This window comes from Diabrotica undecimpunctata, chromosome 1 (genome assembly GCF_040954645.1).
Source record: "Diabrotica undecimpunctata isolate CICGRU chromosome 1, icDiaUnde3, whole genome shotgun sequence".
Taxonomy (NCBI): domain Eukaryota; kingdom Metazoa; phylum Arthropoda; class Insecta; order Coleoptera; family Chrysomelidae; genus Diabrotica; species Diabrotica undecimpunctata.
In genome coordinates this window covers 5,204,460-5,220,446 of record NC_092803.1, presented here as the reverse complement: position 1 = coordinate 5,220,446, position 15,987 = coordinate 5,204,460, and the positions used below count along the sequence as shown (strand labels likewise).

Genomic DNA, 15,987 nt, shown 5'->3' with positions numbered 1-15,987 from the left:
TTATGGTTCGCTATGGTTCGCTTTTTTGATTCGCTAGTTCTCCATTTTCCGGCATTTTAATGTGGTTTACAATTTTGTTAATTAACGTGGTTATTTGTTCTGTCATTGCTGCTTTTATTTACTTGTATGGGTAAAAGGGTATGGGTTGTGACAAAAATATGAATTTTTAACAAATTTACTGTGTATTAAAAACCAAAATAAATTACTAAGCTACTAACAATATTTTATACACTAAAAAGAAATCACATCTCTCTTTTTTCTCTTCCTACCATTCATCACCATTGGCACGAACATAGCCATAGTAGCAGGAATCAGTCCCGCACCTACCCCTGCTAATACAGCGCTGCTGTCACTGTTTGTACTCCTCGCAACCGGTTGACTTATAGTCCGTAGTACCTCCACCTTCTTTTTGTTTTTCTTCCTCAAGTTCGCCGGCCTTTTCCTCTTAACCTTCTGCTTGTGTACTTTCTGTAATTTTTGTTGTTGGTTCTGTAATTTCTGTAGTTTCTGTAATCTTTGCAACTTCTGTTGTGTTTCCTCTACAGGTTCAAAACTGGACTCGACCTGCAATAAACCTCCGTGAGAGGTTGTCATGTTGATGTTGGAATCTTTGTGAGGTGGAAGAACGGTGAGTTGAACGGATATATGATCGTTGATTTGCGGTGTTATTTTTAGTGCTCGTTGTTTCTTTGGGTACTTGTAGCCTTTGCTTGTTGACAGGAGTACCCAATTTCCATTCCCTATTAAACAAAAAGTTAATAAATAACAAATAAAAATTAATACACTTAAAAAACATTACTACTAAGAAACAACAACAATACACCATGGTTCAGCAAAGAAATAAAAGAGAAACGAAAGGCCTACACGAAGTACAAAACATCAAATACTCCAGAATTCCGAGACACCTATAGAAGAATACGAAATGAAATAAAGCAGTTGGTAAGAAGAACAAAAAATGAACACTGGGAACAGTTTATAAAAAGGATGGAAAGCGACTTCTACGGTACACAAAAACATATATGGAGATTTATAAGAAACTATCGGAAAGAAATAGCAGAATTGAAGAAATACAATAACATACCAGCAAACGAATGGGAAAGATACCTGACGCAACTGTTTAAAGAAAGAAAAATAATAATCAACACAATAACGTAGCGGAATTAACACACGAAATAGAAATCAGTTTTCAGGAAGTAGAGATAGCCATAAATTCATTAAAAAATAGAAAGTCACCAGGACCACGCGGAATAACCAACAAGCGTCTAAAACACGAAGGAGAAAGTATAACCCTAGAGATGACAAAACTTATACAAAAACTAGGAGGTATAAATCTACTGAACACCGCACTTAAGCTTACCATAAAAGTCCTAACCAACAAAATCAACAAACTAACAACAACTTTATCAGATGAACAACAAGGATTCAGATCCGGAAGATCCTACATAGACGCCATATTTGTACTAAGAAGGCCATCTAGTAGAATAAATCAGCATATCTATGTTTATAGACCTGACAAAGGCCATCCAAGTCGAAGACGTCTGACACCTACTGTATAAAAGAAACATACCAATCAATATTATACAAACCATCGAAAACATCTACTTCCATAATCGAATACAGGCAGAGATAAATGGAAAACTAACACAGGGTGAGTTCCACCCCTAAATCACAAAGAGCGACAAGGAGCAAGGACCACAGACTGATTAGCTTGATGAGTCATTTACTTAAAATATTTCTTCGCATACTCCACACAAGAATGTTCAGAAAACTAGAAGAGCTGAGCGGCGAGACACAATTTGGTTTCAAGAAGGGACTCGCGACGCGCGAAGCATCATTCTGCTTGAATACCCTGGTGCAAAACTGTATGGACCAACGAAAAGATATAGTCATCACATTCCTCGACTACGAAAAAACTTTTGACACCGTAAAACACGATGAAATAATAAAAATGCTACACAATGCTGATATTGATGAGAAAGATATAAGAGTTATCCAGAATCTCTATTGGAATCAAAAGGCACGTGTGAGGCTGAACAAATCAACAAACACAGAGGAATTCGAAGTTTTACGAGGGGTGCGACAGGGGTGTATTTTGTCTCCTATGCTGTTCAACCTCTATGTAGAGAATGTTTTTGCAGAGGCACTTGAAGGCACTGATTGTGGTATAAAGGTCAACGGGTACCCGATAAATAACATTCGTTACGCTGACGACACCGCAATAATCACAGATAACGAACATGATATGCAGTTGATACTAAATAAAATAAACACCACAGGAAAAACATATGGCCTGAAGATAAATGCTGGAAAAACAAAATGCATGACAATAAGAAAGGGCGCATTTTTCAGAGTACAACTGCACGTAGATAATGCTCCAATCGAGCAAGTGAAAACATTCAAATACTTGGGAATAATGGTGAATGACCAATGGGATCCTCAACAAGAAATAAAATGCCGTACCGAACAAGCAAGACAAGCTTTCTTAAATTTAAACCGCTACTTTGTAACCGCAATCTTTCCTTCAATCTCCGTTACAGAATGGTTAAGTGCTATGTATGGTCCATATTGTTATACGGCATGGAGACATGGACGTTGAAAATATCTTCCATTAACAAGTTGGAAGCCTTCGAAATGTGGACCTTGCGAAGAATGTTCCGCATACCATGGACAGATAGGGTGAGAAACGAGGAAGTCCTAAGAAGAGCAAATACCGAGAGAGAATTGCTCAGCTTGATCAAGGCACGAAAGATTGGATAACTGTCCAATTCGCCAATAATTCGCCAACGCACTATAGGTGCACGGCACCAAAAGAAGAAGAAGACAGGGTATACTAGTACAAAGCGAAGTCAGACAGGGTGACTGGTTAAGCCTACCTCTCTTTAATATAATAATTGCAGAAATTATACAAGCAGTAAGTCAAGGTCATGGGGAACAAAGAGATCCAAATATTATGTTATGTAGACGACGCCGCATTAATCGCCGAGACAGAAGACGAGTTCCAAAGATTAACACACGTTATATTAACATTCACGGCGGAGACAAGACTTGATACATCTAAAACGAGACGACTACTAGAAATAACAGAGATGAAAATACTTCTACGAATATTAGGGAAATGTCTGTTGGATAGGGAGAGAAACGAAAACATAAGAAGAGCATGTAATATAGAAGACGGATGGGTGACAAAACGGAAACAGGAGTGGAATGAACACATTAGTAGAATGGCAGAGGATAGAATAGTACGAATAACACGAGATAAGTCACCAAATGGACGAAGAAGTATTGGCAGACCAAGAAAAAGATGGTGCGATAATTTAAGCAATTTAGGAGGCTAATATTGAAGAAGAAACAGGCTTTAAAGTCTACATACAAGAAGGAAGAAGATAAAGAAGAAAATAGAACTTAAAGTGTTGTTTGATAACCTTTTCAATCACTTTCCCAAAAGTAGAAATAATGCTAATGGTTCTGTAATTGTCAGTTTTTGAGGAATCATCTTTTTTGTAGATTGGTAGTACTTTTGAGTATTTTAGTACTTCTGGAAATACTCCAGTTGATAGAATTAAATTAATGAGATGAGTAAAAGGTGTTAAAAATATTTGGTAAGTTTCTTTTAAAATTTTGCTAATAATTTCGTGAACGTCAGTAAAATTAGAGTTAATAGGAGACTTTATTATTTGAAAGACCTCTTCTTCTACAACGGGAAGAAAAAAAGGACTTGGTCGGAGAATTAGATAATTTCTATAATTGAAGAGGACATCGACATTAATGGTGAGAAGATATGTAATTATATTCTCTACAATTGTAGTAAAAATTAATTTTAAGATCTTAAATGGTGAGATCTTAATTCATTATTAAACCATTGCACCGGTGTTTCTTCAGTAGTTTTTCGTAGTTTTTGTAGTGAAAAATGCTTTAATATTAAATTGTTATAAGTTTCGGTAAGAAACACTGTCAAAAAATCAGAATCATTAATAATGTGATAGATAAAGTCCATATTTGTACTAGCTAGCGCACTTTTAAGCTTCTGTAAACCAGAAGAAGTAAAAAACCGTTGAAATGTTTGATTAGTGTCAACAATTTTATGGTCAGAGTCAATAAATATAAATTGAGCTCTATGGTCAGAAAAACAAGGGTCAAATACGCCCACTCTGCAGATATTTTCAGAAAAATTTGTCATAATGTTATCGATGCAACTACTGGACTAAGATGTGATTCTAGTATAATCATTTATAGTTACTTTTAGACCAAAAGATGTTAATAGATTTTGAATATCAAAAGAAGGGTCAGATTTAATTTTAAAATTTATATTAAAATCACCAAGTATGATCATTGGACAAAGTAAAAAATAAGTGAAAGTCACCTTTACCCCATCTGTATACAGTTATAATATTGGTTTTGATTTAAGGTACATAAATTACACAAAACTCTGAACTTTGCTCTACATTATATTCAATTAGATTAAAAGAAAAATACATAAGACTTTCTTTTACATAAATTGCAACTCCGCCTTGTTTCTTTTTTACCCTATAAAAGAAATTAGCTAATGAAAAGCCGGATATGCTAATTAATTTTACATTTTCTTCACTTTGCCAGTGCTCTGAGAAACATATGACGTCATATAAATTTTGATCCGCATGAAAAGCGTTGATCATATCGACATTATTTGAACTACACTGCAAATTAATATGAAACATGCTTATCATACCTAGTCGAATTAGTTTATTTTGATAAAAGACGTGGTTAGATGAACTTTACTGAACCATTGAAAACATTTAAATAGGAAACTGGATATAACAAGAAAAATAACGAAACCATGAAGGAAAACACAGTAATTTCTTACACTACCTTCTAGTAGCTTTCAGTATATTTACTGCAACATATTTTGAGCTTACCTGTAAAAGGATGATCTTCAGGATACATCTCCGTTCCTTGTCTCCTAGTTAAGTCCACAGCATGTTTTGGAAAATTTGGTGATACATTATCAGTAATAATACCATGATCTTTATTTATTATCAAACTTTGCTTCTGTGGCATAAAGTTGAGGCTAAGGCTATCTGCTAACGTAAGCTCTGTTGTAGGTTTCTTCACAGCAGGTTTTTTAAATCTATTTTTGAACCTGTTAAATATATTGATCTCTTCAGGAAATGCTGGATAGTCACTGGTTGTCAAAGAGTTTGGGTATTTATAGTAATTTTGTGGAGTACTGGCTAGGATAGGATAGTCTGAGTAGTTTTCCCAAGGAACATCATTCTCTTGTGAAGTATATGCATGGTCAGTAGGTTGTGGCGGCTTGTTTTTCCATCTAGACACTTGAGATAGTGACCATGGAACGGGCTCTAAAGAAACCCAGCCTTCTTTTTCGTCAAAGGGATCTTTCTGCTTCTCAGGCTTTTTCAAATTATATCTCTTTTTATTGCCCTTTCCTTCTTGAATATCTGCTGTGGATTGTACATTATTCTTTTTTGTTACATTGTGAAACTTTTCTTTCCGGATTTTTTCTGCATAATTATCCAAAAACTGTTTTAAAGCAGATGTTGAGAACTGATCGTCTTTGTCTTCGTAATCGAGTGTAGGGAGCGTGTAAACATTTGCTGGGGAGACCGTAGTATAATGGTCTAAATAGGAATGCAGTTTTTTATGTCCCCAGGAGGAATCGCCTTCAGTGATAGTTACTGGTTCTAGGTCCGGTATTTCCAGGCTGAAATTTGAACAAAGTAAAACAATTTGGATTAACTTTATTAAATAAAGTTAAATAAATAAAAATAAACTGTTTACTCAATCATATTTTATAACACACATGCTGGTTCCATTGAAAGTGAAATAAAAACTCCTGAAATTTGTCTAAAAAGTGCAAGTGAACAAATAATAAAAGAATGGTAGAGTTGTAAAATAAGCTACTTGGAGTATCATAGATAAGAGTTGGTTTTAGATAACTGGTCCACATACAACACACAACTCTCACATATGGCATCACTTGCCACATCCTGTCAATTGCCTTGATCTGAAGGCTAAACTGATTAAGGCTAGTTAGATATATTAAAAAAATTATCAAAGAAATCACCTTATACTCCAGTCGAAGTGAATTTTGCCGAACATGTCAATTTTCGGACGCTACAAAAGATGCAAAATAGTTTACCACTTTTCCCCCGGGCTTTTTCCTAAAACCCCCTACGCAGAGGGTGGAAAACGCACAAAATCAATTTACCAAGAATCTGTACGCCATACAAAAAAATGTTTTAAGTAGAAATGTAGCTAAGATATTTTTAAACAAAGACGTTTATTAGTATTTTTTATGTAGAATAAACCGTTCTATCAGAAACAACGATTGAAGGGATTGGCGATTTTAATAAATAAATTACGCGCGCGAAATCAATGTTCAATAATATTTGTATCAACTTGTCGGTAAAAATTTAATATCTTTTGATACGAGTATCGGATCGACAAAAATCAAGATGTGTTTTAAAGATAGAGAGTGCAGCTTTCGTTTGCAATTTTTGGATTTTGCCGCAAATAAACTCAGTTTGTACAACCAAATCGATCGAGCCGACAGTCGAGTACAACTATTTTTATCGGTCAACAGGTCTACACAGACACCAATCGTCGGGCAAAACGTTGTCGGTCACGACAGATGGATGATTTAGTCGAGACGTGTGTAGGCAGCTTAAAAGAAACGTCTTGCCGTGCTTTTTCTAACGACAGCTTTAGAATATAATTTAAGTTAATAGTTAGCGAGGTTTATAAGCCAACAAAATTGTTTACAATTTTAAAAAATGTCTGAGGCGGCCCTAATAATACGATTTCAATTCTAAAAAATACGTCATCATCATCATAAGTGGCTCGACAATCCGTTGTGGATCTTGGCCTGCTCACAAAGAAGTCGGTTTCTGGCAACTTCCCTCCATTTTCTGACCCTTAGAATCTGTAGGTCTTCTTGGAGAAGACGAGGTGGTTAAAAGACATGGAATAAGAAAGACTGGTAGTCCACCCTTTTTTCTGTATTTATTGCCAATTTGCATCAATTGTAATAAATTCAATTATGTTTATCCAGTTGTATCTTATAAAAAATTCAATTATCGCTATTTTATTGTATTTTAATTTTTTCCTTTACCGTTTTAAAGTTATTAGCAAGGATCAGTGGCGCAACCAGAATTTGTCTAAGGGGGGGGTTTTGAATTTTTTTTATGCTACCTCCATTTTGAGTCCTTAAAATTTGGGTTTTAGTTTAATTTAAAGTACTAAAGATAGCAGTGCCAAAGATTCAGGTATCTATTATCCTGCCTACCAACTAAAACCACCCTCGCTTACTTGTGCGCAGTTGACTGTCGCACGTACCGTACTCCGAAAGTGGGGTGGCCGCTGTAAGGCTGACGCCATTTTTGGAACACTCCGTTCTCTTATCTAGATCTTATCTATTATTCTGAAGCTATTTTCTTGTGGCATTTTAAAGGAATTATTATACAATTGAAGGTTAAAATAAGTTTATTGACGTTTGACATTAATCCAACTTGTAAATACAATACATTTTGAAGACGGCTATCGCCGTATTGCCGTTCTCTTCTGCCAATCCTCCCGGTCCAAGGCATGCTCCTCCTAAAAACCTCTCGATTCCATCGCTCTTCCAATTCCTTCATTCCATGAGCGTCGAGGTCTATTTTTTTTCTTCTTCCAGGGGGCTTCCATTTGTGAAGTTTTTGGTGCCAACGTTCTCAGGCATTCTCAATGTGTCCAAATCATTTTGAATCTCTTCTTTTTATTCTGCCAATGACCGTTTCTGTAGCATTCATGTTATTTCTTATAGATTCGTTGGTCTTCCTTTCCTGCCTTGATGTTCTAGCACTTCTCAAAAAATCCATTTCAACTGCCAACAATCTTCTCTTCAGGTCTGCATTAATTGTCGATACTTCATAGCAATAACAAAGAACTGATTCAACCGTGGTTTGCCCTATTCTTTTTGTGGTCCTTTTGAAAATGTTGCGTTCCCACCATAAAGAGTTCAGACATCCTACAATTTTACGTCCCTGATTAATTCGGTGTTTAATTTCGGTTTCTCCCAAGCCGTTCTTATCAATGAGTGCACCTAAATCTTTCAATTTTTCCACTTGTTTGATTTCCACGTCCTCGTCTATCAACACTTCAAACCTTGCATCTGAATTGATAACTAAATATGCTGTTTTTTTTATGCTGACTTGTAACCCCCATTTTACATTTTCTCCGTATATACGCTTTATCATAAATTCTAGATCATAAGAATCCTGAGCTAGGACGATTTGGTGATCTGCAAATTTCAGGGAGAACAGTATGTCATTTCTTATGGGGATTCCCATTCACCAGCAGTGGTTTTTCCAATTTTGGAGGGCTGCCTCAATATATAAATTAAACAGTAAGGGTGACATACTGCATCCTTGTTTTAGTCCTGTTACTTTTATTGTCTATGATAGTCTATTTGCGATTTTTAGGTAAGTAGTGTTATCCCTGTATACTTCTGTGATTATTCCTAAAAGGTATGGACTAATGCGAGTTGTTGTAAAGCTTGCCACAATTTAAGTTTTGGAACTGTATCATACGCCTTTTCTAAGTCGATGAAGGCTAGATTTACTTCGGTACTAACCGCTATTCTTTTTTCTATTAATTTTTGGAGTATAAACAAGTTATCAGTGCAAGATAAAAGATCAAAGGTTCAAACGTCAATAAACTTGTTTTATCCTTCAATTGCGGCTTATTCCCTTTAAAATAATAATTAGATCTTATCTGTGTCGTTGGCCTGGTTGGTGTTTCTCTTGTTTCTTTTTAATGACTGCTCGGACGTAATTGTGAACACTGTTCCATCCCTCCGTGCTTCCCGTCATCTTCACGATCATCTCTCGTACAGTCACAGAGTTCATACCTATTTCTTCATACATTCCCACTGTACATCTATTACACTTCAGCATTGTGTGAGTAATAATGTCAATACGCATTTATTTGTATCTCTCTTTCTGAACCTATGAAGACACGCCCTAAAACAGACAATTTACCCAGTCAATTAGGCTCGGGATCAGCATCTTGGTCCACTGGGCAACATCTTTCTTGTTGTTCCACTCTTCTTGCCATCTTTCCATTGATCTTTCCCTTTCTTTTTTTTGATAGCTGTTGTCAAATGCTCTCTTCTCTCATAGAGATGTCTCTTTTCTACTGCTAACACGTGCAGAGGAACACAACCCGTGATAGTGCACAAGGCCGCCGCAGATACAGTCCTCTAGGCGCATGCTACTCGCAACAGACTCGTTCTGTCTACTTTTGTCATAAGCCTAATATTAGGTATCTATATCTAAATATAATGAAAAATATTATTAATTATTGTGTATTAATTATTGTGTATTTATACAATAATTATTGTGTTCTACATATTTAACGTGGTAATTTAATTATTCAATTAGCGTTTTGGATTTTTTATATTGTGTTTGAAAGACAAGTTACATTTTCCTACTTCTTTATATATTTTTTACTTTATATGACCTGGGGAGGGAAGTTTAACCCCCAAACCCCCCCTTGGCTGCGCCATAGGCAAGGACAAAAGAAAAAAGTGATGATTTTAATATTTTTTAAACATGATGATTTTTTTTATTAATATTTCCGACCTATTTGAGAGTGAGGGAAAGTCATTTATTATTAATGAAGTTATCATACAACTTTTTCTACAAAAATCAGAATGCCACCTCTCACGTCTACCTCAAAATAGATCCATCCTGGTCTATATACAATACTTAACAAATTATATGTAATTACCAAAAAATTTCCATAAACTGTGTAATTTAATGATGCATGTCCGTTATTCTACGCATAATATAATTTAAAAATGAAAACGACAAAATCACAAATGCGTAAAATTTTAACTGAAGCATCCACAAAAAACTCAAAAGCTGACATACTTGCCGGGAGACCACTTTCGTTTGATTTCAACGGTTTTTAAAGTATAATCACTTTCTGATTCATGGTTGGTATGACGAATTGTTAGTTTTACAGTTTTGTGTCGGAAGTCATGGATTATTGGTAATGACAGTGAAAAGATATAATCTGTTTAATCTAATTAGATATACCGCTGGATGAAAAGCATTAGATATTTTTGTACCTGCATTTTTTATTCAGTAGTATATTATTTATAAATTATTATATATAACAAATGCCTCGAGGATGTTAGGTAAAATAAATAAATAAAAAAATGATGACCTTAAAAGCAGAAAAGACCATGAAGTAGATTCTTGTGACGAATGTGGTGAAGGCATAGTACCAAAAGTGCCGCTGGACCAGTATAAATGCGGTACTTACAAGATAAAATGATGTATGACTGCGGTATTTTTTCATCAAATAAGCATTTGTTCAATATTTGTTTTAATTTTTTTATTAAAGTCGAAGGGATGTGCTTTAGCAGTTCTACAGGTATGTCTCCAGGGCCAGTTGCTCTGTTATTTGCATTTCTTATTTCGTTTTCTGATATATCCGCAATTTGTGTTTGTCTGTCTTTTTTTTCGTAAGTTGGAGGAGTATATAGATATCTACTTTCTTGTAATAACTCTGAATACCATTTTACCCTTTCGTCGATTTGTATTGGTTCTATCTTTACCCTTTTATGGGTCTTCTGCCTGAAGTTCCTCAATATTTTCCATGCCTCCACGTTTTTGAGCTTCTGATTACATCTTTACATTACATCTTTATATCAATACATCTTCACATTTTTTTTACCAAAATTGTTTTTTTCTGCTTTTTATTCTTTTTTTTTGAGAAGTTTGCCTTCTGTATTCTCTTATGTCTTATTGATCTCCTATGGTTATCCACTTTTGGTAAGCTTTCTTTTTTTCTTTTATTTCGTTTTCTATATTTGTTGTTCGGGGACCCAGATGTAAATGAAGAAGTACCTACCAAGGAAAAAATTATAGAGATCATAAAAAACTTAAAAAACAACAAGGCACCTGGTGAAAATGGTATCATTGCTGAGTTTCTAAAAGAAGGTGGCGAAATGGTGCAAGAAGAAATCGCTGAGTTAATACGCGAAGTGTGGATCAAAGAAAAAATACCCAATCAGTGGAAAGAAGCAATCTTATGACCAGTGCATAAAAAAGGAGACGTAACAGAATGTAAAAATTACAGGGGAATAGCTCTACAAGATACAGTGTATAAGATTCTGGCCATATCAATTAGAAATAAAATTAAAACAAAAGTTGAAAATTGCCTAGGTGAATATCAAGCAGGTTCCAGAGCAAACAGATCGGTAATAGACCAAATTTTTACAATGAAACAAATTTTAGCTAGCTCATATGAATTCAACCTAACATTACACATGCTGTTTATTGATTTTAGACAGGCATATGATACTATAAAAAGAAATAAAGTATATGAAGCACTAGAATATTTTAAATTTCCACCAAAAATAGTAAGACTGACTAAATGCATACTCAATGATACTAAAAGTAAAGTCATGTTAGAAGGACGGGTTTCGGATAGCTTTATCACCAATAGAGGTCTGCGACAAGGTGACCCGTTATCAACAGATTTTTTCAATTTGATCTTAGAGAAGATTTTACGAGAATGTAACATCTACACTAGAGGCACAATATATCATTACAGGCATCAATGCGTAGCATATGCAGATGAAGTTACCTTAATAACAAGGAGACCTGCAGAATTAAAAGAAATCTTTACTAGAATAGATAGAATAGCCAGGGAATATGGTTTAGAAATAAACGCAGAAAAAACAAAATATATGGTGATGAGGGGAAACGAAAATCATCTAGGACAGTCCTTTAAGATACAAAGCCCAAGTAAAGAATATAACTTTGAAGTTGTTAGGCAATTCGATTACTTGGAAGTGACACTAACAAATAGGAACGAAGAGAACCAAGAAATCATAAAAAGAATGGCCAAAGGTAGTAAGAGTGCTGGGAGCCTGACTAAGATACTGAGGTCGAAGATAATATCCAGAACAGCAAAAAAACGAATATATACAACAGTTATCCGACCTACAGTACTCTATGCTAGCGAGACCTGGACACTAAATAAAGATATGGAAGTAAAATTAGATAGATGGGAACAAAAAATTCTTAGAAGGATATACGGAAGTGTAAAAGAGGGGAACATCTGGCGAAGAAGAACGAATGAAGAAATATTGCAAATATATGGGCAACCAAAAATAACAAGACTCGCTAAAATTCAAAGATTAAGATGGCTCGGACATATAGCAAGAATGAAGGAAGGAAGAGTTCCCAATGAATTAATAAACACGGAGGCTGGTACAAAAAGAAAAAGAGGCCGCTTGCGAAGAAAATGGCTGTAGTCGGCAAAAGAAGATCTGAAGTCGCTGCGGGTACAAGATTGGAAAAACTTAGCACAAGATAGAAAGAAATGGAAGAAAACCGTTGAAGCCTTAGGCCTTTGAGGCCTGTTGAGCTGAACTATATATATATATATATATATATATATATATATATATATTTGTTGTTCATCAACATGGTTTTTTGTTTTTATAATTTATCTTGTAATTTTGATTCCAATAGGTTTTTCTGCTGCTAGGTATATTTGGGTTTTTATGGTTTCTTATTGTTCTTCAACAAAAAATCCGGACATCTTATCATGGGCTTCAAAGACTTTAACTGAAGACAAACAAGAGGATGTCAAAGATCAATTATGTGACGAAGTAGATACCATCTACGACAGATGCCCGAGAAACGACATCAAGATTATAATTGAAGATCTAAATGCAAAATGCAGTGTTCACGATGTCACCAATGACAATAGAAATAAAATAATAGGATTTTCAACTTCTAAGAGCATAGTCGTTGGAATTACCTACTTTCCCCACAAGAATATCCATCAAGTAACCCGGACTTCGCCTGATGGAACAATAAAAAATTAAATAGATCACATCCTAATAGAAACCATTCACTTCTCTTATCTAATGGATGTACGTACTTATCGTAGGGTTAATATAGATTCACACCATTTCTTGGTTTTTAAAATCCCCGCCCATTGTGACGTCAGAATTTAAACTTTTACATTACAAACAATCTAAAACATTTAAAGTTGTTCTTTTTTAATTACACTAGTACGTTTTCCAAAAGTACTTAACTTTTGCTATAAATTACACCCAAAACCGTCTTCTTTTGTAATCGTTTGTAATGCAAAAGTTTAAATTCTGCGTTTTTAGTCATATTACAAATGCCTCACATTTGTTGCCAAAAATTAAAATTGAATTTTCATGTTTAAGTTTTGAGGAACTGGTCTGGAATTGAGGACAGTCAAGCAGGATGTGTTTCACAGTCAGTGGGTTAGAGCAGCTGGAGCAGATAGGTAGTGGTTCTTTTGTTATTAGGTATTTGTGTGTTATGGCAGTATGGCCAGCCAATTCTTAAACGATTAATAATGACTTGGTTTCTTCTGTTTAAAAGAGTCTCCAGGACATCAGTTATTTTTGGGCAAATTACATGCATTTAATGAGTCTGTTACGATAATGCACTTCATCGTTCTACTCTTTTCGAAGAAGATTAGGGCTTCCAAAATAGCTGTAGCCCCACCTGTTAGTATACTGCATTTAGTTGGTATCGATATGCTATAAGAATTTTCTTTACAGTAGTAGGCAGTAGCGGTAAAGATTGGAAAATAATTAGGATAGTGGTCTAGAATTTCCATGAATAGAGATTTAATTATTGTGAAATTTGTAGTTAATTTGGGATACTTGGTAAGTGTTACGTCAATAGTTAATGGGTGGCTTGTCCATGGGGGATAGTTTGCATTTATATGTAGCAATACATTGATATGATTCCTATTGAAAGTTGTGAGCTTTATTCTTTCTATGAGGGGTGTAGAGTTTTTGGTCTTATTGTTAGGAGGAAGGCCAGGGTTGCAGATGTGGGAAAAAACAGGATGCTGTTTTTGGGATGATATCTTTGCAACGTAGTTCAAGGATAGTTGCTGTCGTCTAATATATAAGGAAGGTTCTCCAGTTAGAACTTGCATACTACTAACCGGACTAGTTTTAAAAGCTCCCAGTGCTAATCTCAAAGCTGTAGATTGAATACTGTTTAGTTTTTTAGAGTGGTTCGTATCAGTGGTTCGTAGAGAGCATCGTAACATATGCAACCATAGTCGATTTTAGTTCTAATGAGCAATTTCTGAAGCCTAATTAATATTTTATGATAAGCACCTCAAATTTTGTTGGATAATGTGTTTTGAGTATATTTAATCTCTTTTGACAGGAAAGCTGTAGTTTATTTATGTGCGAATTCCAATTTAAAGTTCTCTCAAAAGTTACTCAGAAAGTTTATTTCTTTTGACTGTTCTAAAGGTAAATTACTTAATGTTAGACTAGTTGTGAGGTAGGTTTTATTTTTATTAAAAATAATGTATCGTGTAAATATAAATATAAATCCCGTTTTTATCGTCCATTTACAAAGCCGATTTAGGAAACTCTGTATAATTTTAGTTGCTGTCATTGCATTATTCGATTTAGTATAAATAACAATGTCATCTGCGTAAAGACTAGCTTTAATGGATGCTTTAATTACATCCATAATACTATTAAAAGCGATTAAGAATAAAGTTGGACTAAGAATCGAACCTTGGGGAATTCCATTATCTAGTATCTTAGATGAGCTTTTAACACCATTCATTCTAACTTGAATCAAGCGATTTTTTAAAAAAATTTTTATAAATGCAAGTATGTTACCTTAAATGCCAGTATCTTTCAATGTTTGTAGAACACAGTGTCTCCATGCTCTATCGTAAGCTTGGGTTATATCGAAAAATAATGCTATTAAAGTACAAACTTTATTTTAGGAACTTATGTTAAAGAAAAAATGATTAATCTTTTAGATTAGGTGCATACCAATTAATAATAAAAAAAAACAATTTGTTTAGCAGTAGATCAAGAGATCATGCAGTTAGTTGTTGCCGTTCTTGGAACGAAGAATTTAATTATTTCAATTTAATCAAAATTATTTGTAAGTGAATTGTTTAAAAAAATATCTATATAAACAATATAACAACAAATTCACATGGACAGAGTTTTTTATATAAAAAAAAAGGATAGAAGAAACTAAAAACAAGAATCTGCGTTCTCTAAAATGGAAACACAGAAAAGGGACAATGCAAAATATCACTGTTGTCATTGAAAATAATTGTAAAAAAAAATAATAAATGTAGATTTCAAAAATAATGTCTCCCCCTCACCAATTAATCCCTTAAATTAATTTTTACCTGCTTCTTTCCAAATTTGGATACAGCCCTTTCCTGGCAACAATTTCAGCAGCAACACCGACCAACAACGAACTCTGCAATACGAAAAAAACTAAAGTTGTCAAGCATCGAAAGAAAAACATTTTACAAGAACAATTCCTCAACCCTGACTGAATATTCACGGCTAAGCTTCGCGTATAATAACGATACGATAAAGTTTCCGCCACAATAAATTCAGATCTAGTCCGTGCTCCTTCCATTAATTGTTTTGGATATGTCATAATTCTGTGCATAATCAGGACCGGGCTGACATGCAAATGACTGCATTTGGAACTATTGTTTTTTTGAAAAAGTGTTTTACTATTTACTTTTTAATAAATTAAAAATAGCAAAAAAAAAACTAAAAATACTTGAAAACTTACCTGTACTTAAAAGTTTGTAAAACAATATACAAAATTTGATTTATCACTGAATAATATTGTTATACAATAAAAAAATGTACAGGTAAATTCAGTATAAAATTAATAAAATAGATCTGAATAGGGTAAACTATCCAGTGATTGGCCAGTTAAGAAGGCGGATGCAGTTAATTTAATTTTTTTTTAAATTTTACTTACAGATACCTTATTATTATTTTTTGGTTTCTTCGGATTATTCCTAGAAGATTTAAAAAAAAATATTTTTGCCTTTAATCAATGTTTATTTGTAATTTTAAAAATATTACTATTTGTAAAATATTCAAAGATTGGCCACTTACTTTCAATTATTGTCCACTTGAATACG

The 15,987-nt window shown here is 34.2% G+C and overlaps 1 protein-coding gene across 1 annotated transcript; it reads right to left on the bottom strand.

Moving 5' to 3' along the window:
• Positions 1-36: 36 nt before the first annotated feature.
• LOC140437560 (uncharacterized) lies at positions 37-15,415 on the bottom strand. Its single transcript, XM_072527158.1, has 3 exons — positions 15,226-15,415; positions 4,893-5,698; positions 37-740 (listed from the first exon to the last, which is right to left on the bottom strand). The coding sequence occupies exons 1-3, from the start codon at positions 15,345-15,347 to the stop codon at positions 232-234; spliced, it is 1,437 nt and encodes a 478-aa protein (XP_072383259.1). The 5' UTR covers positions 15,348-15,415; the 3' UTR covers positions 37-231.
• Between the last annotated feature and the right edge of the window lie 572 nt (positions 15,416-15,987).

Coding starts and splice junctions, on each gene's coding strand:
- LOC140437560 (XM_072527158.1), bottom strand. CDS start 15,347: ATGTTTTTCTTTCGATGCTTGACAACTTTAGTTTTTTTCGTATTGCAG. Junction 5,699..15,225: donor CCAAATTTGGAAAGAAGCAG/GTAAAAATTAAT, acceptor TTCAAATTTCAG/CCTGGAAATACCGGACCTAG. Junction 741..4,892: donor TGAAGATCATCCTTTTACAG/GTAAGCTCAAAA, acceptor TTTGTTTAATAG/GGAATGGAAATTGGGTACTC.